General features: G+C 46.0%; 1 protein-coding gene across 4 annotated transcripts; it reads right to left on the bottom strand.

Annotated features, from left to right (window-relative positions):
* Positions 1 to 862: 862 nt before the first annotated feature.
* On the bottom strand, positions 863 to 18,020 carry RHEX (regulator of hemoglobinization and erythroid cell expansion). 4 transcript variants are annotated; one of them, XM_059675510.1, is made up of 8 exons: positions 17,505 to 18,020; positions 15,610 to 15,763; positions 6,226 to 6,337; positions 5,804 to 5,950; positions 5,500 to 5,600; positions 3,897 to 4,046; positions 2,446 to 2,516; positions 863 to 1,675 (listed from the first exon to the last, which is right to left on the bottom strand). In XM_059675510.1, exons 4-8 carry the CDS (start codon positions 5,812 to 5,814, stop codon positions 1,475 to 1,477), a joined length of 534 nt encoding a protein of 177 aa, XP_059531493.1. In that variant the 5' UTR covers positions 5,815 to 5,950; positions 6,226 to 6,337; positions 15,610 to 15,763; positions 17,505 to 18,020; the 3' UTR covers positions 863 to 1,474. The 4 variants fall into 4 exon arrangements, with proteins under 4 accessions (XP_059531493.1, XP_059531491.1, XP_059531494.1 ...); XM_059675508.1 differs by having other exon boundaries at positions 15,676 to 15,763; XM_059675512.1 differs by having other exon boundaries at positions 1,538 to 1,869; positions 15,676 to 15,763.
* Between the last annotated feature and the right edge of the window lie 6,736 nt (positions 18,021 to 24,756).

Raw genomic sequence — 24,756 nt, 5'->3', positions numbered from 1 at the left:
CTGCTTCCTGCATGCAATCAATTTTAAATCGTTTTAAGTTAATTCTCTGAGGTTTTCTAGGACGAGGGTATCTGCAAACAATGACAAATTTCATCCTCCTTTCCAAAAGTTATAGCCCTTATTTTTGTCAGGTGTTTAATTGAACTGCTTAGAACTTCTAGAATGATTTTAGATAATGAAGGAAATAGTAGGTTTGTGGGGATTCTTACTTTGTTCATGATCTAATAGGACTATGCCTAGGACCTTACATTTAAATATCACGCATCTACTGATTTCAGATAAGCTATTCTTAATCGAGTTAAGGAAGTGTCCTTTTATTCCTAACTAGAGGCCTGGCGCACGAAATTCTGCTCAGGTCTGGTCCCTAGGCCTGGCCTGTGATCAGGGCCATCTTCCCGAGCTGCCCGCAGCCAGCCACGCCCCCCACCCCCAGTTCCCCGTTTGCCATCAGGCAATCGGAGCCTGCTGACCAGGGGAGGGATCCAGAGGTTAGCCATTCCCTCCAGCTCACTGGCCCCGCCCTCCACCACCAGTGGCCCTCTGTGTGTGGGGCGACCGGCAGGGCGAGGGCCTTGGCCTGGCGCCGGTCATGTCTGCCACCCCCCCCCTCCCCCCCGGTTCCCCATTCCCTATCAGGCAATCAGAGCCTCCTGGCTGGGGGAAGGGACCAAGAGGTTGGCCTGCAGACCCGATCCAGCGATCAGGCCCTGTGGGCTGGGGGAAGCTCCTGTGTTGAGCGTCTGCCCCCTGCTGGTCAGTGCGTGTTATAGCGACCAGTTGTTTTGCCGTTCGGTCGATTTGCATATTACCCTTTTATTATATAGGATTAGTTAAAAAGGAAACAACAAACCAGGAATGGATATTACATTTTATTAGATTAAATTTGGGAAGTTGCTCTTGTAGTAACAGATTGTGATACTGGTTGGCGTTTATCAGGCGGTATTTGTCATCTCTCGTTCATAAGAAACAGTGAGTTCAAAGGTTGAGCGATAGTGGGCCTTCTAAGTGGACTATTTAAAGTTCTGAGGGCAAAGCAGGATCACTCAGCAGGCACAGCTCTGAGAAAGGGACGCACGCTGGGCTGGGCAAGAGGAAAAGAGGAACTGGTGGTTGCCGTTTTATTTAAAACGTTTAAAGAAGTTGTTCACTGCCAATAATTAAATAGCTCAAAGGTTAATTTAATCGTAAGACTGCCAAACGTGACTCTACTATAGCTGATTAAAATCTTTTAAAACAATTTTCTTATTGAGACTTCCCCACTTTCCCTACTGATCTGTTTTAGTGAGCTCAGACTCAACCTGGAAGCTCATCCTAACTTCCCATACGAGCCTTTCTTGCTGAGATACAGCCATTTTTTCCTCCCAAGCCTTGTTAAAACGCACACACACACACAAAACAGAAAGTAATTCCCTACAAAATAAGTACGAGAATTTGTAGAGAACTTGACCCCATTTAAAAAAGCAGACCCTGGAATTCACATGGCCACTTGAGAGTATTCCACAGACTCGGAGGCAGCAGGGTTCACAAAAGTCCAGAAATTGTGCTTGTGGCTTTTTGGGTCGACATTGACATAATCTGTCACGTCCTCGATGTCCTCATAGTCCAGGGCGGATGTGTTCTCTAGTCTTCCTGTGGCTGGGAAGACCACTTGGGTGTAATTCACATTCCTGGTGGCCTTGAGGGGAAAGAGCAGAGAAGTGTAGGTCCAGATTCCTACCGTGTCTGGAGGGGGCAGGACCCCAGGACTAAACTCTCACGCAGAGAGACTTGCCCTGGGCTCGATGAGAAGGAGCCTGGGTCCCAGGCAGTCTCGGCCGAGAGCAGGGTCAGGGCAGTGAGGAAGGTTGCCAATGCCTTTATTCCTCCTGTCTGCAGAGGATGAATGGGTGTAAGGGAGAGAGATGGAGAGAATCAATTCAAATGAGGTCAGAACTCAGAGCAGTGGCCCAGTGACTGGGATACGGGGAGAAGGAGGCTTCCCATTAGCACTCTCATTTTTTTTTTTTTTTTTTTAAAAAGGGTAGTGAGCCTGATTTCAGAGAGAGGAAGGGAGAGGGAGAAAGAGATAGAAACATCAACGATGAGAGAGAATTGTTCATCGGTTGCCTCCTGCATGCCTCCTACTAGGGATCGAGCCTGTAACCCAGGCATGTGCCCGGACCAGACATCTAACCTCGACCTCCTGGTACACGGGTCAATGCTCAACCACTGAGCCACACTGGCTGGGCAGCACTTCCATTTTTACAGCCCACTCGGACCCACTTTGCTTGGATGATCCGTGTGGACACGGGGCTGTGAGTGAACGCCTAGCCACCCTCTCCTGAGGATGCTGCGGTGACTCCCAAAGCCCCTCCCTTCTTGCTCCCATCTCTGGAACCGGGTAGCCTGAGTTCTCGGACCCCAGGCTGCACATGGAGGGCAGGGATGGCTAGGAGTGTCCATTACCTGGCAGGTGGGAGGCAAGTGGCCGACGCTGTTCGAGGTGTCGGAGCTCTCTGAGGATGTGTGGCAGTTATCTAGAGAGAAATAGAAACTGTTCTTCTTCTAAAGAAAGCTGAAGGGTGTTAGGAGTGGACAGAGACCGTGGAAGGGAGGATGGGACAAAGACAGAGGCAGAGCCAGCAATGCCAAGAGGAGCGGGGAAGAGAGATAAAGAGCTCCCCAAAGGGAAAGAGGGATAGAATAGAGAGAAGGGGTGGGAGACAGAGCCTCCAAAGATAGGCAGGAACATGGCCTAGAGTCCAGGCGCTGCTGTTTGTCCAGCTCCCCCTGAAGCTAACTGGCTTGCTTGTGCGTGGGTGCAGTATACAGGGACATGATGAGACAGTGCGCCCCAAGCCAACAGCTCTGGCCTCGGAAGTCATGGGCACAGGTTCTAGGCTAACCTGTCCTTAACTCCAGGCAGGTCACATCCTTTTTTGGGCCCTGGTTTTGTCCCCCATAAAACAAGAGGATTGGACGATGGTCTCTGAGCTGCCTGGCAACTAAAGGGCCTCTGAGTCTGGCCAGGTTCTGGTGCAGCTTTAGGGTCAGGGGTCATGACGAGGCCAGTGCCTGTCCCATTCTGCTGAAACTCTGAGGGCATCTTCTGGTCCCCATGTGCCCCGAGGCCTTATCTCACTCAGTGCTAGGAAGTCTGACAACCCGATCTCTCCAACTCAAAAGATCACAGTAGGAGGAGGGAGCAAACCCAAATCAATCAAGAGGTAAACCAATGGGAGAAAGTCCGATCTCTGGGGGGTGCTCCCCCAGGGGTCATTGTCGTGCTGCAGAAGCAACAATTTCCACTGTGTCAACAGTGACCTGGTGGGCCTTCCGAGCTCCGAGATAGAAAACAAGAGGGTGGTGAGCCAGTTGGTCCACTTGCCAGAGGCAGACACACATCTGAACCATCAGCAAGACTCATGTTTACTGAAGTCCCCGGATACCCATGAGGATCTAAGACGGACACCCTGGGAGCACGGTGGAGTCAGCTTCTGGGACCAGCCAATGACACTGGCCAGATGGCAGGACGCACAGCACCAGCCCCAGCTGGACGCAGGCAGAGTCGGTCAGAACCTTGGCTCCACCACTAACTGGCCAGGTGAAAGAAACGATGCCTTCGTATTGCAAAGACAGGAGCAGAAACAGTCCCCACCCGCCTCTGCAGTCATTCACGCGTGACCAAGCCTAGCAAAGAGCTTAGACCCACACACACCCAACCGGGTCAGCCCCACGACGGGATGAACGACTTTCTGGAAAAGATAGGGTAGCGAGGCCCCTCCTGGGGTGGGTGGGAGGAATCCGGGCTGGGTTTGGGCGGCAGGGACAGACTTGGGCTGCTGTGGGGAGGCTCTCGGCTGTGTAGACGGAGCACAATACACGTTATGATGTGTTTCCCCAGCCCCGTCACTCACTCCTGTAACGGGACCCCCGCGCAGGGGTGCTGCTCTCGGCCCCGGTCTCCGTCTCCTTCGTCTCCTGTGCAGCAGGTGAGCAGTGGTGGGCAGGACTGGGCCTGGGGGCCCAGAGCCTGGATCTTCTGAGTAACTGCTCGTTCTCTTTGGCTAGAGGGAACAGGGCAAGAGTCCAAAGTGAAAGCTCCCCGGGGCAGGCACCTCCCATTTCTGAGCACCACTCTCCTTAGGGAAAACGATCAGAAGGGTCTTTTCACATCTCAGCCCCCTCTACTGTGACTGACGCCCCTCATCTCACTTGGAGAAAGAGCCCAAGTCCCAACCTTGAAGGCCCTCCATGGCCTCCCTCCTCCTTCCTCTCTGGCCTCACCTCCTTCTCTCACGCTACCTCCTCCGCTCCAGCCACCCAGCCTCTGCTCCTGCTGTGATGTGTGAAATGCTCTCCTGGCTCAGGGCTTTTACAGGTGCAGGTCACTTCCTCGCTTCCCTCAAGTTTATAATCAAACTAGAGGCCTGGTGCACAAAATTTATGCACTGGGGGGTGGTGGTGAGGGGGTTGTCCCTCAGCTCGGCCTGTGCCCTCTAGCAGTCTGGGAGCCCTCGGGGGATGTCCGACTGCTTTGGAGGTGGGAGAGGCTCCCGTCACCACCACTATGCTCCCCAGCCAGGAGCCTGGCTTCTGGTTGAGCAGAGCTCCCCTGTGGGAGCACACTGACTACCAGGGGGCAGCTCCTGCATTGAGCATCTGCCCCCTGGTGGTCACAACTCATCATAGCAACCGGTCATTCCCCTGTTCAGTCGATTTGCATATTAGCCTTTTATTATATAGGACAGAATGTCAGCATCTCAGGGATGCTGGCCACCACTCAATCTGTATCCCTTGCCTTGCTTTTTTCCTCCCTAGCACTTTCCATAGCCTAACCCATGTATTTCACTTCTCTTATTTGTTGTCTGTACCCTCAAGGAATGTAAATTACTTAAGGGCAGTGATTTTTTTGTTTGTTTCCTGTTGTATTGAATGAATGAATGAATGAATGAATGAACAGAGGGAGGGATGGATGGATGGATGGATGGAGAGAAGTCTCAATTTCCTTTACTGGAAAAACCTTCATGACATTATCCTGCCCAATCTCCTGCCTTGGCCAAAGAAATGTTTTATTTTCCCTAATTGCAATGTCTTCCCAAGACACAGCTTCTCTACTCCCCATTGTGAATCAGTTCAAGAACTGAAGATGGTCTCTTCGTCTAACCCAACCATACTGCCTTCTGTAGCAATTCAAAGCCCTTTCTTCACGGTCAGTCCTTTGTGGTGATGAGGAAAATTAACTAGGCCCAGGTTCGATGAGGCCACCCTCATGAGCATTACAGAAGCCTGTCTCTAGGCAGAAGGTAGTGGAAGGACTCCGGGCCGTGATTCCCAACCAGAAACAGGTTGGGTCGGAGTGGGGACTACCCGGTCAGGATGAGGGGCCATTTGGCCAGTGAGTCCTCAAGGTTTGCAAGTGATACTTGGGGACTCCAAAGGGGGCTGGCCCTGCTGCAGGCTTGGGAATGGTCCCTGGGGGTAGCTAGGAGGGGGAGAGGATGCTGAGCAGGTAGTTACCCATGTGTCTGCTGAGCAGGTAGTAGATGGCTGCGAGGAGGCAGGCCTGTAGGACCAGGGACACGAATGCGATCACTAAGCCATGCCAGAGCTGCATGCTTCTGTTGCGACAGGAGAGGGGTCAGAGTGAGAAGTTACAGAGATGCCAGTACAGCTGCAAACCCATCCCTGCCCGGAGCCAGAGGCCGCCCTCTGGTGTTGCTGTGTGTCTGCTCTCTGGACAGTGAGACCTGGGAAGCCAGGGACGGGAGGGTGCACCCTGGGAAGCCAGCTATCGCAGTTAGCCTGATGGGACCTCACTCACTCTGTCAGCATGGCCAGCTTCCTGCAGGGCGGCCTGGGGTTGTGAGTGGGGCTCAGGCGCTTCCCGGTGCAGCAGGAAGAGACTTGAGAGGAGCCACCCTGGGTACCTCGTTTCCAAGTAGTGGCGCCAGCAGACCCGCCAGGAGACCTGCAGGAGGCAAGGCAGCTCTGGTCAGGACTCCTGGCCTCACGCGAACCCAGTTCTCCTCGGGCAAGTCAGCTGCTTGGGGCCATTGGCGCTCCTCTCCCAGAGCCCCAAGTGACTGTGCACGGAATGAAAACCGCGGAACTAAGACGCTGCAAAGAAAACGCAGGGATGAGCCAGATAAAGCGAGACGGGGTTTTCAGGAAAAACAATGATCGTGAAGGATTTGGTGCCTTGATTGAAAAAGGGCGCAGATATATTTTAGTGCAGATACTTACTTCTCAAGCAAATCTCAGGACCGGACTGACTTCTGGGGCAGCTGCAAAAGGAAGACTGGACTTGACCAGGAGAGCTTGGTTTCGGCAAATAGCCGGAGCTAGGCCAGTATGTCTGCAAAATCAACAGCGTTCCACTTTTAAGGCACTCTTTGGTATTTTAAAAAATATATCTTTTTATTGATTTCAGAGAGAGAGGAAGGGAGAGGGAGAGAGGGATAGAAACATCAATGACGAGAGAGAATCATCGATTGGCTGCCTCTTGCAACGCCCCACACTGGGGATCGATCCCGCAACCCGGGCATGTGCTCTGACTGGGAATTGAACCATAACCTCCTGGTACATGGGTTGTTGCTCAAACCCTGAGCCACACAGGCCAGGCTCTAATGCTTTGGTATTGATTTACTTCATGCTGAATGTCTCATATGTCCTTAATCACAGAAATCGTTCTCCTTCTCCCATCGAAGTGAGTGGCCAGAAAGATACCAGGGCTGGGTTCTGATACCACACTCGAAGTTTAATTTTTTTAAGGTTCCTCTTATCCTTTATTAAAAATTAAACAATGAATAGATATTTATAGTGGAAGCAATTTTATAAAATCAGCAAAGCATTTTATAAAATCAGCTTAAATTTTTTTCCATGAAATTGTCTATGTATTTTCATAAGATAGACTTTGTGAATGTATATATATATATATATATATATATATATATATATATATATTCATTTTAAAACATGGAAATACTAATTAGCAGCTTTTTCTCTTCATTTAGTGTATTATAAATATGTTTTGAGATCAGAAAGACCTCCATTAAAAAGCTCAACCTGGGGGCCCACAGACCAAAGCTGGTGCCTAGGCTATTTTGTTTGATGATGTGCTTTAAAGATTTAGGGACATGTACTCTTTAGCCCCTGGCTGATCCCTGAGGGCATCTGAGCTTGCCATCCTTGACCTTTATAGAATCATTTTAAAGTCCTACTAGTCCACTTTGTCAGTGTTTCTTAGCCGTCTCTGATGTTTGGAGCCAGTCCGTTCCTCATTGCCCGGAACTGTTTTGCACACGGCTGGGCATTTAGCATCCTGAGAGCCCACCAGTGTGACAGGTCAGTGCAGCAACCACAATGACCAAATATGACCCCACATATTTCCAAATGCCCCCTGAGGCAGGCGCTGTTGCCCCCAGTTGAGAATCACTGCATTAAATAAATGTTCCATTATTTTAGACCTTATTTAGCTCCTTATACAAAACTAGGTTGCCTTGACCAGTGGTCGGCAAACTGTGGTTCGCAAGCCACATGCGGCTCTTTGGCCCCTTGAGTGTGGCTCTTCCACAAAATACTGACTTCTGCGCATGGACCATGAAGTTTCAATCACACTGTACACGTGCGCCCGCACGTGGTATTTTGTAGAAGAGCCACACTCAAGGGGCCAACGAGCCCCATGTGGCTCGCGAGCTGCAGTTTGCCAACCACTGGCCGAGACTTCACTGCATTGTCTCAGTATATATGAGCATCTTGCTAGCCAAATGGCGCACAGCCTCTGTGCCAGGATACAGCAGGAGTCAAACAGGATGAAATGGGGATCCAAGGTTTGTTCCCTTCTAGATGTGAATTATTGAACTTTTCAGTGACTCGGTTTCTGTACCTGTAATAGGGAGAGAAGGATAGTATCTGGGTGGGCTTGGCGAGTGATGCTGTTCGTAAAGAACTTTCTTTTTTTTAATATATTTTTATGGATTTCAGAGAGGAAGGAAGAGGGAGAGAGAGATAGAAACATCAATGATGAGAGAGAATCATTGATTGGCTGCCAAGCCTGCAACCTGGGCATGTGCCCCTGACCTGAATCGAACCTGGGACCCTTCAGTCCACAGGCCGACACTCTATCTACCAAGCCAAACCAGCCAGGGCAGAACTTTCTACAAGGCCAGGCATGAGGAAAACACTCAATAATTATTAGGTATTATTCAACCTCAAACACTCACCACCATGGCAGCTAGAGCAGAGCTATTAAAATTGGGTTGGTCTATTTTAGGAACCTTAGGTATTCGTTTTGCGTAGTTTGGAGATAAGATCCAGGACAGGATGAGGTATGAAAATCATGACAGATGTCATTATTTCAGTGGCTAATGGCCCCTAACCACAGCGAGCAGCTTGTTCCCTGGGGTAATTGCAGACTGCTGATCAGGCAGTCGGCAGAAACATCTGCTCATCTGCACACACACATAGCCAGCGCCTGGGAAATGAGCAATTTCAGGTAATTCTGTTGTGAAAACTGTCCGGACCATGTTGGAGTTGGTACACCTTGTTCCATCATCAGTATGGGAGCTGTCCCGCCCCCTTTCACGTCGCTGAGTTTGACGCCCAGACCCACCCTAACGCAGCAACCCCGCAGGCGCCCCAAGTCCACCCTTCAGCAGAGAGCTTTTCCTCTGTTCCCTTCAGACCTGGTAGAAACCCTGAGACCCCCGCTTAGGCTGGGTCCATGTTCTGCTGATAAAGGAGCTCGCAGGGCCTTTCTAGTAATGCAGCAAACCTGTCAGGGGCGAAGCGATGAAGACGTGCCTCTTCCTGCCTGACGCCTGCTTTCCTTGGATACTCATTCTAGAAAGTGGTTTAAAGCAGGAGCACGATAAGAAGATGATTTATAGCGATCTTTTAAAAATAAGTAGCTTTAACATTTTTAAAGCTTTTACTAAGATTACTTTGCAATCTCCATTAATTTATTGTTTTAAAAATTAATAATTTGCCCCAAACAAGAGAAACAAATTAAAAAAAGAAAGAAAGAAATGGAGAAAAAAAATAATAATTTTCCCTGGCCGGGTGGCTCAGTTAGTTGGAGCGTCGTCCTGTGCACCAAAAGGTCTTGGGTTTGATTCCTGGTCAGGGCACATACTTAGGTTTTGGGTTCAATCCTTGGTCTATAAATTAGCAAAACTGATGCCATAGGCACAGAAAACTTAAACAGATCAAAACCAAAGCAAAAAGACAAGAAAGAAGCCATAACTGGTTTGGCTCAGTGGATAGAGTGTCGGCCTGCGGACTGAAGGGTCCTGGGTTCGATCCCAGTCAAGGGCATGTACCTTGGTTGCGGGCACATCCCCAGTGGGGAGTGTGCAGGAGGCAGCTGATCGATGTTTCTCTCTCATCGATGTTTCTAACTCTCTATCCCTCTCCCTTCCTCTCTGTAAAAAATCATTAAAATATATTTTTAAAAAAGAAGAAGAACCTGCCCTGGCCAGTGTGCTGAATGGTTAGAGCATCAGCCTGCACAAGCATTGGCCTGCACACCGAAGGGTCGCAGTTTAAAAATTAAAAAAAAGGAAAGACAAGAAAGAAGTTTGGGAAGCAGCATGGTATCCTGGTCATGTATGGGAGGCAACCAATCAATGTTTCTCTCTCACATTGATGTTTCTCTCTCTCTCTCCCTTCCCCTTTATCCTCTCTCTCTAAAAAAAAATCAATAAACATATCCTTGGGTGAGGATAAAAGATTAATAATTTGAGCTATAACATGTCGTGTGGCATAGTGGAAAGAGAACGAGACAGGAAGATGAGAGCCTGGCTTCTCCTGGCTGTCACCTGCTGACTGTGTGACCCGGGACAGGTAGAAGTCCTTTCCAGGCCCTGCTGAGTTAAGGGCTCCACAAAGTGCCCCTCAGGCTCTTTCTGTCCCTAAGCAGAGTTCTGTTCTTTCAAGGCCAGGGTAGAGGATGGGAAAAGGGAAACAAAGGTAGATGGAAAGAGAATATTTTCAAAGAAAAAAACCTTTGTTCCATTTTATAATTTTACAGAGCCTCCTTCACATAGACATTTTCTCCTAATTTAATATACAGTTTTGAATAATCAAGAAAGGGAGAAAACATAAATAAACTGAATAATGAATGAATATAACCACCGAAACAGAGATAAAAATTGTGAGGCTACTAAGGGCTTAAAAAAATCTCAGTAAAATTAATGATTTCCTAAAAAACTATAAACTAGCAAAACTGATGCCACAGGCACAGAAAACTTAAAGAGATCAAAACCGAAACAAAAAGACAAGAAAGAGGTTTGGGAAGCAGCATGCTATCTTGCCGCTAAAGGCAGATAACTTGGAGTCAGACAGCCTGGGCTCACATCCCAGCTCACTCTCTGCAACAGCTTGGTCTAGCTGTTTACCCTCTCAAAGCCTCAACTTTCTGATCTATAAGATAGGAACAATAATAACTGATTCTCCGATGAATATAAATGACACCTACTTCTGAGGATGAAATATGAGATGTGTGAAGCAGTCATTATAGCTTTTGTCACATAGTAATAGGCATCCAATAAATGACAGCTATTATTATTTAGAAATTAAAAGCATTACTAGAATTATCTACTAAAATTTGGTGTCCATATACTAGTTTTACAAATGAGTTATTTTAAACTTTTAAGGAACATGTGATTCCTATGCTACATAAGCAAACCCAGGGCGAAAAGATGGAAAACTGTTCAATATCATCTCACTTATGAATGCAGAGGTAAATAAATCATAACTAGAGGCCTGGTGCATGAATTCGAGCACGGGTGGGGTCCCTCAGCCTGGCTGGCGATTGGGGCTGATTGGGGCTGTCTCTCCCAGTCCTGATCAGGGCCGGCAAGGGAGAGAGGCCGCAGAAGGTTGGCTGTGGAAGCACACTGACCACCCAGCCAGCCAGGAGCTGTGAGAGTGCACTGACCACCAGAGGCAACTGCAGTATTGAGCGCCTGCACTAGTGGTCAGTGTGCGTCATAGTGACCAGTTGACCGGTCATTCGGTCAACTGGTCATAACGGTCACCTTAGGCTTTTATATACATAGATATCAAGAAGTTACTCCAGGGATGTCCAGGATTCAGTTATTACAATGATGAAAATGAATGGCGAGTATTTTCTGTGTGCTTTTATCCTTTTGCTCTACAAAAACAGACATTATCGCCATTTCCTAGACAAGACCACCAGGCTGGATGAGGTTGAGCAACTTGTCTGGGCTCCCCTCTGGAAGAGTCAAGTTTTAAACTCAAGCCCATCTGACTTCACAGCCTAATTCTCAATCATTACAAAAAACTGCCTTTTATGTAATATAAATACAGCATCAGTAAACTAAAATTTAAAATAGTGATCTCAGTAAATGCCAAAAGACATTTTATAAAATTGAATGCTCATTTCTTATTTTTAAGTTATACAATAAAAATATGAGGATTGTTTCTTAGTCTAACAAAGAATATCTCTTCTATGCCAATAATCAACTCCTTACCAAATGGCAAAATATTTTAGCAGTTATTTGAGAACAAGGATGTCTGCTATAACCATTTTTTAAAAAGTTAGTTCTGGAAATTCTAATTCCTGGAAGTTTGAAGTTCCTCCAACCTTCAATCTATGATAATAAGGTTATTGAATATTTATTGAGCATGTCCTATGTGGCAGACACTTACATATATTAACCCATCCAATTCACACAACTACCCTAAAGGTAGATATATTACCATTTCTATTTTACAGAGGACAAAAGTAAGACACAGAGAAGTTAAGTAGTTGCTTAAGATAATGAGAAGAATTAATGGGGCTTTGTGCCCTGGTGGGCTGGCAATGGAGCCTGAGCTAATAACGATGCATGAAGGAAATGAAAGTGTAGTTTTGGGCAAGGAGAAGTCAAATTCATCCTTATTTGCAAAATATGTGATTTTATACCTAGAAATCCCCAAAGAATCTATTGAAAAACTAGAGAAATTAACAAGACTGCTCAGGGAAGTCCTGAGGGCATGATAAATATTCTAAAATTCCCGGCTATTCTTTCTATTATTCCAGTAACAGCCAGTTAGAAAATAGAATTGGGGAGGGGAATGGGCATCCATGAGCCTTAGCAACCATCACAATAGATATATCTAAGAATAATTTTATTTATAAGAAATTAATTTTGAAGAAAATAAAAGGAATTTACTGAGAAACCTAAAAGACTTAAACTAATAGAAAGACATGTTTCAGATCGGAAAACTAGAAGGCTAAAAATAAAATCAAATTGAAGTTGATTTCTTGGTTTAATTTAATTCCAATCAAAATTATAGTGAGAATTTTTGATAATTTAAAATTATTCTAAAATTTACCTGGAAAAAATAATAACAGTCAAGATGGGCTAAAACAGGTCTAGAATGGAATGTTACAGACATTTAAAACTATGTTTAGGGCCCTAGCTGGTTTGGCTCAGTGGATAGAGTATCAGCCTGTGGATTGAAGGGTCCCGGGTTCGATTCTGGTCAGGGGCACATGCCCAGGTTTTGGGCTTGATCCCCAGTGGGGGCGTGCAGGAGGCAGCCAATCAATGATTCTCATCATTGATGTTTCTATCTCTCTCTCCTTCTTTCTTCCTCTCTAAAATCAATAAAAATATATATTTTTTAAAAATTAATAAAATAAAATTATGTTTAGGAAGACTAAATCTGGAGAAGAAGTCTGTTCTGTGAAAAAGTGCAATACAGCTATATTTTGCTACATACAATGTGATCACAACAAGTAAACATAAAAAGAATGAAAATTCGCACTGGCTGGTTTTGCTCAGTGGTTAGAGCATCGGCCCTCAGACTGAAGGGTCTCAGATTCAATTCCTATCAAGGGCACATACCTCGGTTGCAGGCTGGATCCCTGGCCCTGGTTGGGGTGCATGTGGAGACAACCAATAGATGTGTCTCTCTTATATCAATGTTTCTCTCTCTCTGCCTCCCTCCCTTCCACTCTCTCTAAAAATCAATTGAAAAAATATCCTCGAGTGAGGATTAACAATAACAACAACAACAACAACAAAAGAATGAAAATTTGTAAAGAAAGAACACTCTGGGTCATTAAGCATTTTGTCTATCATATTAGTTTAGTAATACTCTCCCTAAATCACCTCATCCAATTCACCAAATCCAGAATAGTTCATGGACAATAATTCTGTATATAAAATATAAGTTTATTCATGAATATAGATTTATGAAAACTGGGGATTTTATTTAAATATACTTTGCTCAAAAGGGAGAAAATATGCCTAAATGTTAACAAAACTAGGTATTGGTATTGTGGATAATGTTTTATTTAATTCTTGATACTACCTCTTATTATCAAAGTTTTGTGCAATTAATATGTATCTTTTTTCCAATCAGGAAAAAATTAATATTTTTAGAGTGTTGTAACAAGCTCAGAAATTCTGTGTGGATTAAATGATCATAGTACCAAATGTGCCTATATAAAAATGTATTTACATCTAAATTGCATCTCACCATATTAATAGAACATTGAGATAACCAGCTAAATGTGTGCATTGCAATCGATCAGAAATGTATTGAGTGGTCCACACAGTACTGTGTGAACTGCTCTGGTAGACCTGAAGGAGGAGAGAACGCCATCCAAACGCTACAGGTGGATTTAAAAAATATACTATAAATGTATTTTCTCCCCGTTATGATTTTCAAGAGCTCATGTTTTACTTCGAAAATCAAGACATTGATGTGTGAGAAAGTAAAAAAGCAGAAGAGATGGCACACCAAAGGGTGATGACTTGTCAGAATACGTGCTATTTCAGAGGAAAAAGAGATCCGCGCAATAGAACGTTCAGAGAGGGGTCACTGAGAGGGAACGATTTGAAGAACGAGTAGGTAATGGATGGAGGGTGAGTGGGGGAATAGCAACCAGCGAAGGGTGTCTCCTCTCCCTGACTGTAGAGGACGGCGTTGATGGAATTGATAGTCTTCTACAAAGTTCAACACAGAACTGAGACACATGGGAATAAGGCAATATGGGAGAAAGCGGGGTACACACAGGCAATCTCACATGCATGTGCAGGACAGTGGGGAGCGGCAGGCGCCTGTGACCAGACAGACTGGTTTGGGAATTTCAGCTCTGGCCTTGCTGGCTGTGATGTGCTTTCTCTCTCCAGGCCTCAGTGTTTTAGCTGAAAGATGAGGAGGGCACTTGTTTCATTTCTTTCACGCGCACACATTGTGTGCTTACCATGTGCCAGCATCGCACAAAACATTTTGCATAAACTATCTCGTTTAATCCTTGGAATAACCACCTTCTGAGGTCGATACTATTGTCCCCATTTGACGAATGAGAAAACCAGGCTCTAATCCCCCGTGGAGGAGACAGAACTCGGACCCAGGCTGTTTGGGTCAGAGCCTTCGCTCACTGCACACAGTACCGTATTCAACCTTAGTCCAGAGCCTGGCATATGCAGCTGACCCCTGGACAATACAGGTTTGGACTGTGTGGATTCACTTATAGGCGGATTTAAAAAAAAATACTATAAACGTATTGCCTCTTCTTTATGATTTTCTCAATGCCATTTTTTCTCTCACTTGATTGTAAGACTACATTATATAATCATATAACATACAAAATATGTGTTAACCCAGCGATTTTCAACTGGTGTGCCACAAGAATTTTTAAGACACAGGATACCTATTTAGTCAGTGGCTCTGAGCTCCTTTCCCTTAGATCAGTGGTTCTCAACATGTGGGTCGCGACCCCTCTGGGGGTCGAACGACCCTTTCACAGGGGTCGCCTAAGGCCATCAGAAAACACATATATAATTACATATTGTTTTTGTGATTAATCACTATGCTTTAATTATGTTCAATTTGTAACCATGAAAATACATCCTGCATATCAGATATTTACATGACGATTCATAATAGTAGCAAAATTACAGTTATGAAGTAGCAACGAAAATAATTTTATGGTTGGGGGTCACCACAACATGAGGAACTGTATTAAAGGGTCGCGGCATTGGGAAGGTTGAGAACCACTGCCATAGATTGTCAAATAAAAAATGACAACTGCCAACGCAACAATAGCCGTCTGGTGTGAACGAATCAAAAGTATACTTTTTTTGGGTCAGATCGGCAAAAAATATAGCATGTTTTTGGTGTGCTGCAGAATTTTAGTAATTAGTAATTTTACTAATGTTAGTAATTAGTTTATGTGTGCCGTGAGATGAAAAAGGTTGAAAATCGCTGTTAACCACCTGATGATGTTTTCGGAAAAGCTTCTGGTCAACAGCAGGCTATTCGTTGTGAAACTTGGGGGAGTGAAATGTTACACTTGGATTTCGGCGGCTGAGGGTGGGGGGTCTGTACTCCTACACCCTATGTTGTTCAAGGATCAACCTCAGAGGTGCTCAACAGGGGGTGACCCTCAGACCAGAACAGAGAATCCAACCCAAAATTGGCGTAGCTGTATAAATGCACCCATTTCCACAGGGCCCTGGAAAACAGTGGGCTCACTCCTGATTTTCATTTCCAATGTACAAAACTATACAGTCCCGGGAATTCCCTGGTACCCAAGCAGTCCCTGGCCCTATGACTGTCCCCATGTCCACCCACCAGGGGACAGAAAAGATGCAAATATCCAACCGTGAGAAAGAGGAGCGAGGTCTGCCAAATACCGTGGGGAAGTAGACTAGGAGGCTAGGGTGTCACCTTTGTTCTGGGTATCAGAGAAGTCCTTTCTGGATCCCCTTCAGTGCTGGTCACCATGGCAGGAGCCTCCCCTGAGGGTGGGACACACCTGGAAGAATATGAAATAGCAACCTTTAAAATTCATCCCCGGCTAGCTCAGTCGGTAGAGCATGAGACTCTTAAAATTCATCCCCTTTGGGCATTTCACTTCCTCTTTCCGAACCTGTTCCCCTGTTTATAAGCTGAGAGGGATGGGCTAACTAGATCTAATTTCTGACATTTTGTTGTAATTCCACCCTTGTAAAATGGACATAAAGGCTGATACTCAAGTTAACCAGAAACAGCAACTTTGAGTTTCAATCAGATAGGCCTCATCTCTAGGAACACACATTTCTAAGTGCAGGCACTGACCATTTTTTTAGGAGGAAAACAAGTCATCCCAAATTTCTAATGAATAGAAAGCGGTTTTGCAAGAAAGTACCAGAGGTGGATGCACCTTGGAAATTTCGGGGAAAGCATTTGTACAAGCAATTACTTGAAATGAATGAAACCTTGAATGTAACTCAGTTCCAAGATGAAATCAGCAAGTATATAAAGAATTGCCAGCAGCTTAAGCAGTGCTCATGGATTCCTCTGCTAGTTCTCACCAAGCCCCAGGCGAATTGGGAGAGCCACATGGTTCTGTTTCATTGATTGCCCGACCAAGTTTCAGAGGAACAAAGCACCGACAGATTATGCTGTTGTGAGCACTTCGGTGGCTGGGACCATATTTTCACTCCACAGTACTCAGAGGTGATGGATGGGGAAAAACACTTCCTGTCATTCTGTACACATTGCAATTAAGTCAATTTGCATATAATAAATACTGTTTAACCTTGGGGGAGCCGCTTAATGGCCCAGAGTCTCTGTTTTCTCCTCTGTTAATAGGGAAGTCAAGTGTCTCCCTCACAGAATTTGTCAAGAGGGGTACGCGAGACCTTGGACCCTTCCAGCACCGGTCCTCCCTCGCTGGGTGTCAAGGCCCAGCTTTATGGCTTTTCTCTTCGACAGCATGCATTTTCTGAATCCCATTCATAACATTGTAATTATTTTTTATTATGTTTTTATTGATTTCAGGGAGGAACAGAGAGGGGAGAGAGATAGAAACATCAACGATGAGAGAGAATCATTGATCGTATGCCTCCTGCACAGCCCGTACTGGGGATTGAGCCTGCAACCCCGGCATGTGCCCTGACTGGGAATGGAACCGTGACCTCCTGGTTCATAGGTTGATACTCAACCACTGAGCCACACCAGCCGGGCTCACTCATAACATTTTTAAATTGCCAGTCTGGTCTGCTTCCCTCCACATATACCAGTCCTTTGCAGCTCAGAGTGAATCTTAAAGGGAAAAAAATACCTGTAGAGAGATGTTCTCAGGAACCTGGTTCCCAGTGAAAAAGAGTAATTAATTAATAGCTACTACTGGAGCACTGAACTGGGCCCTACATGCCTGTAATCCTCATAATAACACTGGGCACTTTGCATGGCTTTACTCCCATTTCCCAGATGAGGAAACTGAGGCTTTACCACAGTTCAGCAGAGTTCTCTGGATCCAGTTCTGTCTGGACTCAAAGTCCGTGCACCCCTTAGCCAGAGCCCTGCTGGTTGCTGCTGCTACTGCAGACAGATCTTTAGTCTCAGGGACCAAGAGTCTAATGTCATAAAGAACAAACTGCAATCGAATTCCACCTCCTGCAATGTCAACACATAACTGGAGAATCCCCTCTGAAACCTCTACGTAGATATGCTCGCACAGACACACATTTCTCAAAATCGTTTAAAATCCTACCTGCCCCGACAGTACTTACCTCCGGGGCCATGAGCAAGGTCTGATCCCAGCCTGTGTTTCAGCGATGTCCTGACGGAAACATCTCCCCACTCCCCCACCCCGAAGCTTCTCAGTCACTGGAGGTCAGTGGCAAATGTTTCAACATTTCCAATAGGGTGGGGGCTGCTACTCAGAAGATAATGATCTAGCTCAGTTGAGTAGAGCAGGGGGAAGCCACAGATGACACCTCCTCTTTTAGCAGGGCCCTGCCCTGCTCCTTCGTGCAGGCAGCTTACTAGATGGAGGAGATTAGTGGTCTCTTTCTCTCCATGTGAGCTCCCGTTTAAATACCACGAATATGCACAGCACCTGGTAGAGTGGAAGCGCACTGGAGGAGGAGTCAAGAGGCCTGGGTTTAAGCCCCAGCTCTGGCACCAACTCGCTGCATGAGCTCAGACAAATCTCTTTCCCATCAGGGCACTCATGTCCTTCCTCTATAAAATGAAGAAGTCGGTTTCTAGAGATTAGCGAAAGTCTCTTCCAACTTGGCCCAACTCTGAATTTGTGCGTGGTGAGGCCGTAGATTGGGACAGTGTGTATGGGGCATACGGCAACTGGTGAGGATCATTTTTCAAGAACAACTTCTTTGTCATTGAACGTGGAATCAGGCCAACCTGAGACAGCTGTTGCAGCTGTTCAGCGTGACTTCCTAGCTGGGCTCTCTACACCCTCAGGCTTTGCCCTGCCCGTTTCAACATACGCTTCCCTGTGCTGCTAACTCTGCCATGGCCTCTAAGTCATTAACTCCAGCTACAGTTAACCTACGGGAATCAGGCCGAGCCTCATGACTGGCCACTTCGGTCATCCTTTTACACGAGTCCGGTGTAGATGTGGCAACAGCTAGCGTGGTGGGACGTTCACACTGCTCTGCTCGTCTGTGTGGTCTGCTCTCCTCCAGTGCTCGCAGCTCCAAAGAAGGATCCTTGAATGTGACATGTTTTGGGTTGTCCCAGTGTACTCTCCTTAGGATCGTGATGCATCAATAGAAAGTCAACTTGACCTGGGCCACAGTGGCCTGGCGATCAGGGGCCTTGGGCCTCTCTGGACTACATTTTCGCCACATGGAATTGTAAGGGGTTTTGATTAGATCGTCCATGGCTCTGCTCTAAGTAGTAAAGTAAGAATTGTTCACCGTCTTCTTCTCTGTATCCCTGGCCTCCAAAACGCAGCCTGTACCTGGTAGGTACTCAACAGATGTTTGTGGCATGAATGAATGAGTGAATGGATTAAAGTGCTCTGTGAGAGCGGATGGGGTATGCTCGCATCTCACGCACGGCCTCACGGCACGCATTTGCTGAAGATGAGATGATTCTCTCAAATGCACTCAGCCTGCTCCTGCCCAGAGGCCACTGGGGAGGGATTCGCACTCGGGCTGCTTGAAGCACTCCCTCTCCCAAGGCTCCTCTGCCAAGCCCTGGTGACAGGACCCCCTTCCCTCTGCTGGCAGACTCCAGCCTCAACGACAGGATTCAAGAGGAGATCAAAACAGTGATAAACGAAGTTATATCACCTGTTGATGTGAAACAGGAAGCTATTTCTGATAGTTTGTCACCTGATGGCGAAAGAGCAGCTGATGGAGGTGGATAACACACTTTCACCTCTCCCCCCACCACACACACACACACACACACACACACACACACACACACACACGTTTCTAAGACCACATCCCTCCCAAGTCCTTCTCCCTTTGCACAGTGTCTCCCAGGGAATGCAGCCACTCTCTGCAGGAGAATCATTTCTGAACATGGAGTGTCAACAGGATTAGGAGTTTTTGAAAGGGGTGGAAAAAGCCCTACTCACTATCCAATCTCCCTAATACATTTTTGCATAATGCTTTCCCTGCATACTTAGACTTTTAAAAAAATAGACTTCCAAATTGTTTTCCACATTATAACGAATGAGCTTTTAAAACCCACAACTCTTGCCCTAGCTGGATTGGCTCTGTGGATAGAGCATTGGACTGCAGACTGAAGGGTCCCAGGTTTGATACATGCCAGGCTCAATCCCCAGTTGCGGCATGGGCGGTGCGGGGGGGGGGGGGGCGGGGGGGGTTGCAGGAGGCAGGCAATCAATGATTCTCTCTCATCATTGATGTTTCTATCTCTCTCTCCCTCTCCTTTCCTGTCTGAAATCAATAAAAATATATTTAAAAAAATAAAACCCACAATTCTTGTTATGTCACTTTCTGCTTAAAACCCTCCAGTGGCTTCCCATTGCACTTGGGATGAAATCTAAGACTCTAAACAAATCTATGAGGCTCCCACTCCCTGGCAGCCACCTGCCCTTTTAGCTGTATCTCAGGGACTCTGCTAGCTTTTCTCTCTTCACACTCTTCTAGGCCTGCTCCCACCTTAGGGTACAGGGTCCCTCTGTGCCCAAAAAAGTTTTCATGGAAATTTTAAGGGCTGCCTAACTTCCCATTTTGCTGATATCACCGTCCCTTGGGTCATCATTCCATTGTTTCCAGTGTTTTTACTATTGGAGACACCATCATGATGGATAATTTTGTACACGCTGATTTATTTGGGTGGGGGGGGCTTATTTTAGACTATTTCCTTAGGATCAAGTTCCAGGGATAGACATCTAAGTCAAAGAAAAGTGTCTTTATAGCTTTTGCATTGTATTGATCTTCTGCTCTTAGAACATGCATTCCATTGGCAGCATTGGAGCCTGTCCATTTCACTTCAATCTGGATAGCAATAAATTATCATTTCTCAGTAATTGTATATTGTTATGTCCATGAGTATTTTAATTTATGCTTCAAGTCTGTTTATTATCTATAATAATAAAAGGGTAATATGCTAATTAGACTGGATGCCTTCCGAACGTCATTCCGGATATCCTTCCTGACAAAGCCAGGGCCGAAGGGAAGCCAGGCTAGGTCCCAGGTGCTGGAGGGAAGCCGGTGCTGGCAACCTGGGGAAGGAAGGCCTACTCTTGTACGAATTTTCATGCATTGGGCCTCTAGTTAGTAATAAAATGTTTTATTATTTACTGAGCACCAGCAAGGGTACCAGTTGCTTCATATACACTAGTTCATTTAATTCTCACAACAACTTACAAGTAAGATACTGTTTTACAAAGAAATTGAAAACTGAGAAGGTTAACTTGCCCAAATTTATAGAGTTGTGGTAAGTAGCAGAATCACGATTCAAATTCAAATCTTTTATTATTATTTCAAAAGCTATATACTTTATACAATATATTTCTACCTTCTGATCCCCTAACTGACTTTCTGCACCAGTTATGAGTTATGTAAACACTCACCATGCCTTAAAGCACCCCAAGTCCATGTGAAAATACATATGAAGCACCAGTCTCATGCCTTTCCAGTCCATACACAGGAGATTCTTATCCCCTTGGCTACTCCCACCAACCCTCCCTTTCCCTTCAGATTAAATTCTTTAAATTTTTTTTTTATTTTAGAGAGGGAGGGAGGGAAGAAGGAAAGGAGAGAGAGAGAGAAAGAGAGAGAACAGAGACCCATTAATTGGTTGGTTGCCTCCCGTTGAGCTCCCACCAGGATCGAACTCGAAACTTAGGTATGTGCCCTGACTGGGAATCGAACCCTCAGCCTTCCGTCGGTGCATAAGATGATGTTCCAACCACCTGAGCCACACTGGGCTCAGGGATCAGATTAAATTCTTTATTGATTAAAGGTTTCACTCCATAAAGTTGAAACTGAAGTTTAAACTCAGTAATAGATGCATTAAAATGACCACCTCATAGAATTGTTTAAGAATCAGTGAGCACACACGAACTACTCTGTTCACTTTGGAACAACACTCTACCAACGTTAGGTTTATTATCTTTTGAAAATAACACAGAGGGAACTGAAGAATGATTGCTAATGAATGCAGGGTCTCTTCTGGGGTGATAAAAATGTTCTAAAGTTGATTGTGGTGATAGTTGCTAAAATCCATGGCATTGTATACTTTGAATGAGTCAACTGTATGGTATGTGAGTTCTACCTCAATAAAGCTGATATTTTGAAGGTTTTGCCACTATGGCTACTATGCTATTCCCTCCAAATGGTTCTGTCATTCCCTCATTCATTTTACAGTTATTTGTTGATAGTCTACCCTGCACCTGGCTAAGCACTTGGGATACAGAGGTGAAGAGGTAGACATAGTCCCTATTTTTATAGGAATCATGGACTTCAGAGAAGAAATTACACCAGGGTGTTAAGGGTGCTATGTTATGGAAAGTGAGAGGGAACCAGGGAACATACAGCTGAGGAGCTCATCACAGTCTTTGGTCAGATAAGCCCTCAGCTCTGACCTTGGGAGGCTACAGGCAGAGGAAAGAGCATGCGTGGAGGCTCAGTGTGGGGAGAAAGAGCCCTGTGCATCTGAAACACTGAGAGGCAGCCAAGATACAGGAGAGAAGAGAGGGAGGCAGGGAGTGGCAGGCTGGAGAGGCGGGTATGGCCAGGATCACAGAGGGCCTTGCAGGCTTGTGAAGAAGTTTGGATTCATCCAGTGGGGACAAGAACCCATGGATGGCGCATTGATCAATTGAAAGGCGGAAGATCAGAGGTTGTTTCTAGGAGAACCCTCTGGTTGCAATGTGGAAAATAGGTTGGAGGAGAGAAAGGCGCATAATAGATTTTTTAAATATGTAGGAGGGAGAAGTGATAGAATTTGGTGACTGAACTACTTGGATGGGAGGAGGGAGGAAGAGAACTCCACGGTGACTCTGAGATTTTTAGCGGGGCAAGCGGGGACCGAGGTGAGATGGGGAGTGGCGAAGGAGCAGCGGGTGCCTTCTGTTCTCTTCTGTTCCCTTCTGTTCCTGAGGCCATCAGTGTGAGAACATGGGGGCCAGTCATGTTATGGTTAAGGTCCCAGACAATGACGCTGCACTGGCTCAGCTATCCTGTTGCTGTTACCTAACTCTTTGTGACTCATCTTCTTGGGGATGAAAACAATAACAGCTTTCTCAAGTGCTGTTGTGAGGATTAGATGAGCTAATATATATATGAAGCACTCACAGCGTGTCTGTAAAGGCTATGTAAGTATTAACACATCGTAGAGACGACAAGTGTGTGTCATTGTTGTGGTTATTATACACCCAGAAGGTGAAGTCCAGTGAGCAGTTAGATGTGTGTGTCTGTCAGCAGTCGGAGGCTGTAGATTTCAACGGCAGCAGCGGACGCAAATGCCACTGAAGTCTTTGAGAGTGAAGTCAGCGGGCAGAGGGCCAGGAGAGAGCCTGAGGCGCTCCAATATCAGAGGGACAGGTGGAGCCTGCCAAGGGGACCCCAAGGGCATGGCAAAGACACAGGTGTGCACAGATGTTATTTATCTTGGGGCTTCTAGCTGTTGCCACACTTGCCTTGCGGAGTCGAGATTGCCCTGGCTGGAGTGTATCCAGTAAACAAAGTTCTGAACATCTGTGGCCGGGGACATGTTTTCTGAGTATATCAAAAGACTAAACTATTTTTGCAAAGCCTGAAATACAACTCCTATAAAAACAAGACTCCTTTGGGAACAAGGACCATCCCTCCACACTCATCACTTCTCTAAGCTTGACCTTGGCACTCTGAGTGTCTCCTTTTCCTCCCCAGGGCCAGCCTGCTTACACACACATCTTCTTCCACTCCCCACCTGGATCATCGGTTCCTAAGGAAGTGAGAAATGGGGGGCCAGTAACTGATTTATTTGTTGAGTCCTGTTTATGAGGAACTTCTGCCAAATGATACTTGAAGTAGGTAATAAAAAAAAAAAGTGTTAACTAATAATGGCCGTTGTCTTCTAATGATGGCGAAATAGTTCTGCTCATCTAGTTCTTCCAACTAATCAGTGACAAATAACTCCTGATAGCATAATTGTCTGTGATATGATCAGTTGACAATGATTCTGTAGATTTTTGTAGCACAGTTTGCAGAATATTTTCTATAACATCATGAGGCAGTGCCTATCTGTGAGGTTGTCATCATTATGTTCATTTTACAGATAAGAAAACCTGGACTTAGGGAAATAGGTTAACTTGACAAAGGTTTTACATGGTAAGTCAAGAGCCAAGACTATCAGCTGATGGGAGGGTAGAGAAGAAGGGGGGTAGGCAGGTGGCAGTGGGAGCTCCCAGTGCTCCTTGGAAGGGGTGCATTGTCTGTAGAGGATTTAAAATAAGAAAACCAAATAAAGGCAGTCTGCTTTTTATTATCACGACTAGAGGCCCAGTGCACAAAATTTGTGCACTGGTAGGGTCCCTAGAGCCTGCCGGCTGCCAGCTGGAGCCTCCCTCCCTTCCCCCGGCTGGCCCTGCCCTCTAATCAAACTCCTGGATGACCTCCCTGTCCAGGGGACAATTTGCATACTATGCTTTTATTATGTGGGATGAACCAGTAATTCTAAATAATGTCCGTAATAAAGCACTCTTCCCTGCTGGGCACTGAGAATCTAGCCTTTTCTAGCCTCTGATGTGGACGTTCAGAGAGCAAGTGAGCCTCATTCCCAGTCACGCAGAGAGTTCTCTCAGGGCTTTGTAAAGTGTTTTGTGCTCCAAGTCCCTGCCATTGTTAAAACACATACCTTTCCTTTGGGGATGCTCAGAGCCTTGCAGAATTATGCTTTCCTGGGAGAAATAACTGCCATCTGGCCAAATGTTGAGAGGCACCTCAGCCTACTTATCAGAATTTCCCAAGAATCTTCTGGAAGAGCAGCACCCATTCACTCCTTTAGCAAGATGAGCTGAGCATGATGGAAGCAGGAGCCATGGGTGCAGGTGGCTGGTAAGGGGAGGAAGGCACCTACCCCATCCAGCTAGGGTTGTGGGCAACTTCTTTTGATGATGAGCTGGGAGAATTTGTGCCTGAGACCTGGGCCTCCTTGGAGCATACAGCTCACTTCCCTCTGGGCTTTCACTGGAAATAAATGTCCAGAATCCCCCCATCCTGACTGAGAAGGCAGCTCCAAAACCACAAAGGCTAACAGTATTTGAGAGTCTTAGAGGCTAACAGCCCAGACCCGAGTTCCCTGGAACCTAGAGCTCCCGATAGAAACCGGAACATCACAGGCAAATCAGGAGGTGGGTCACCCCTTCTTCTAGGGCTGAGATTTCTTTTTCTTAAATATAATTTCATTGATTTCAGAGAGGAAGGGAGAGGGAGAGAAAGACAGAAACATCAATGATGAAAGGGAATCATTGATTTGGCTGCCTCCTAAACACCCTCTACTGGGGATCGAGCCCACAACCCGGGCCTGTGCCCTTGACCAGGATGGAAC

This window comes from Myotis daubentonii, chromosome 18 (genome assembly GCF_963259705.1).
Source record: "Myotis daubentonii chromosome 18, mMyoDau2.1, whole genome shotgun sequence".
Lineage (NCBI taxonomy): Eukaryota > Metazoa > Chordata > Mammalia > Chiroptera > Vespertilionidae > Myotis > Myotis daubentonii.
The sequence above is the reverse complement of the archived record's forward strand: the minus strand, read 5'-3'. Positions and strand labels throughout refer to the sequence as shown.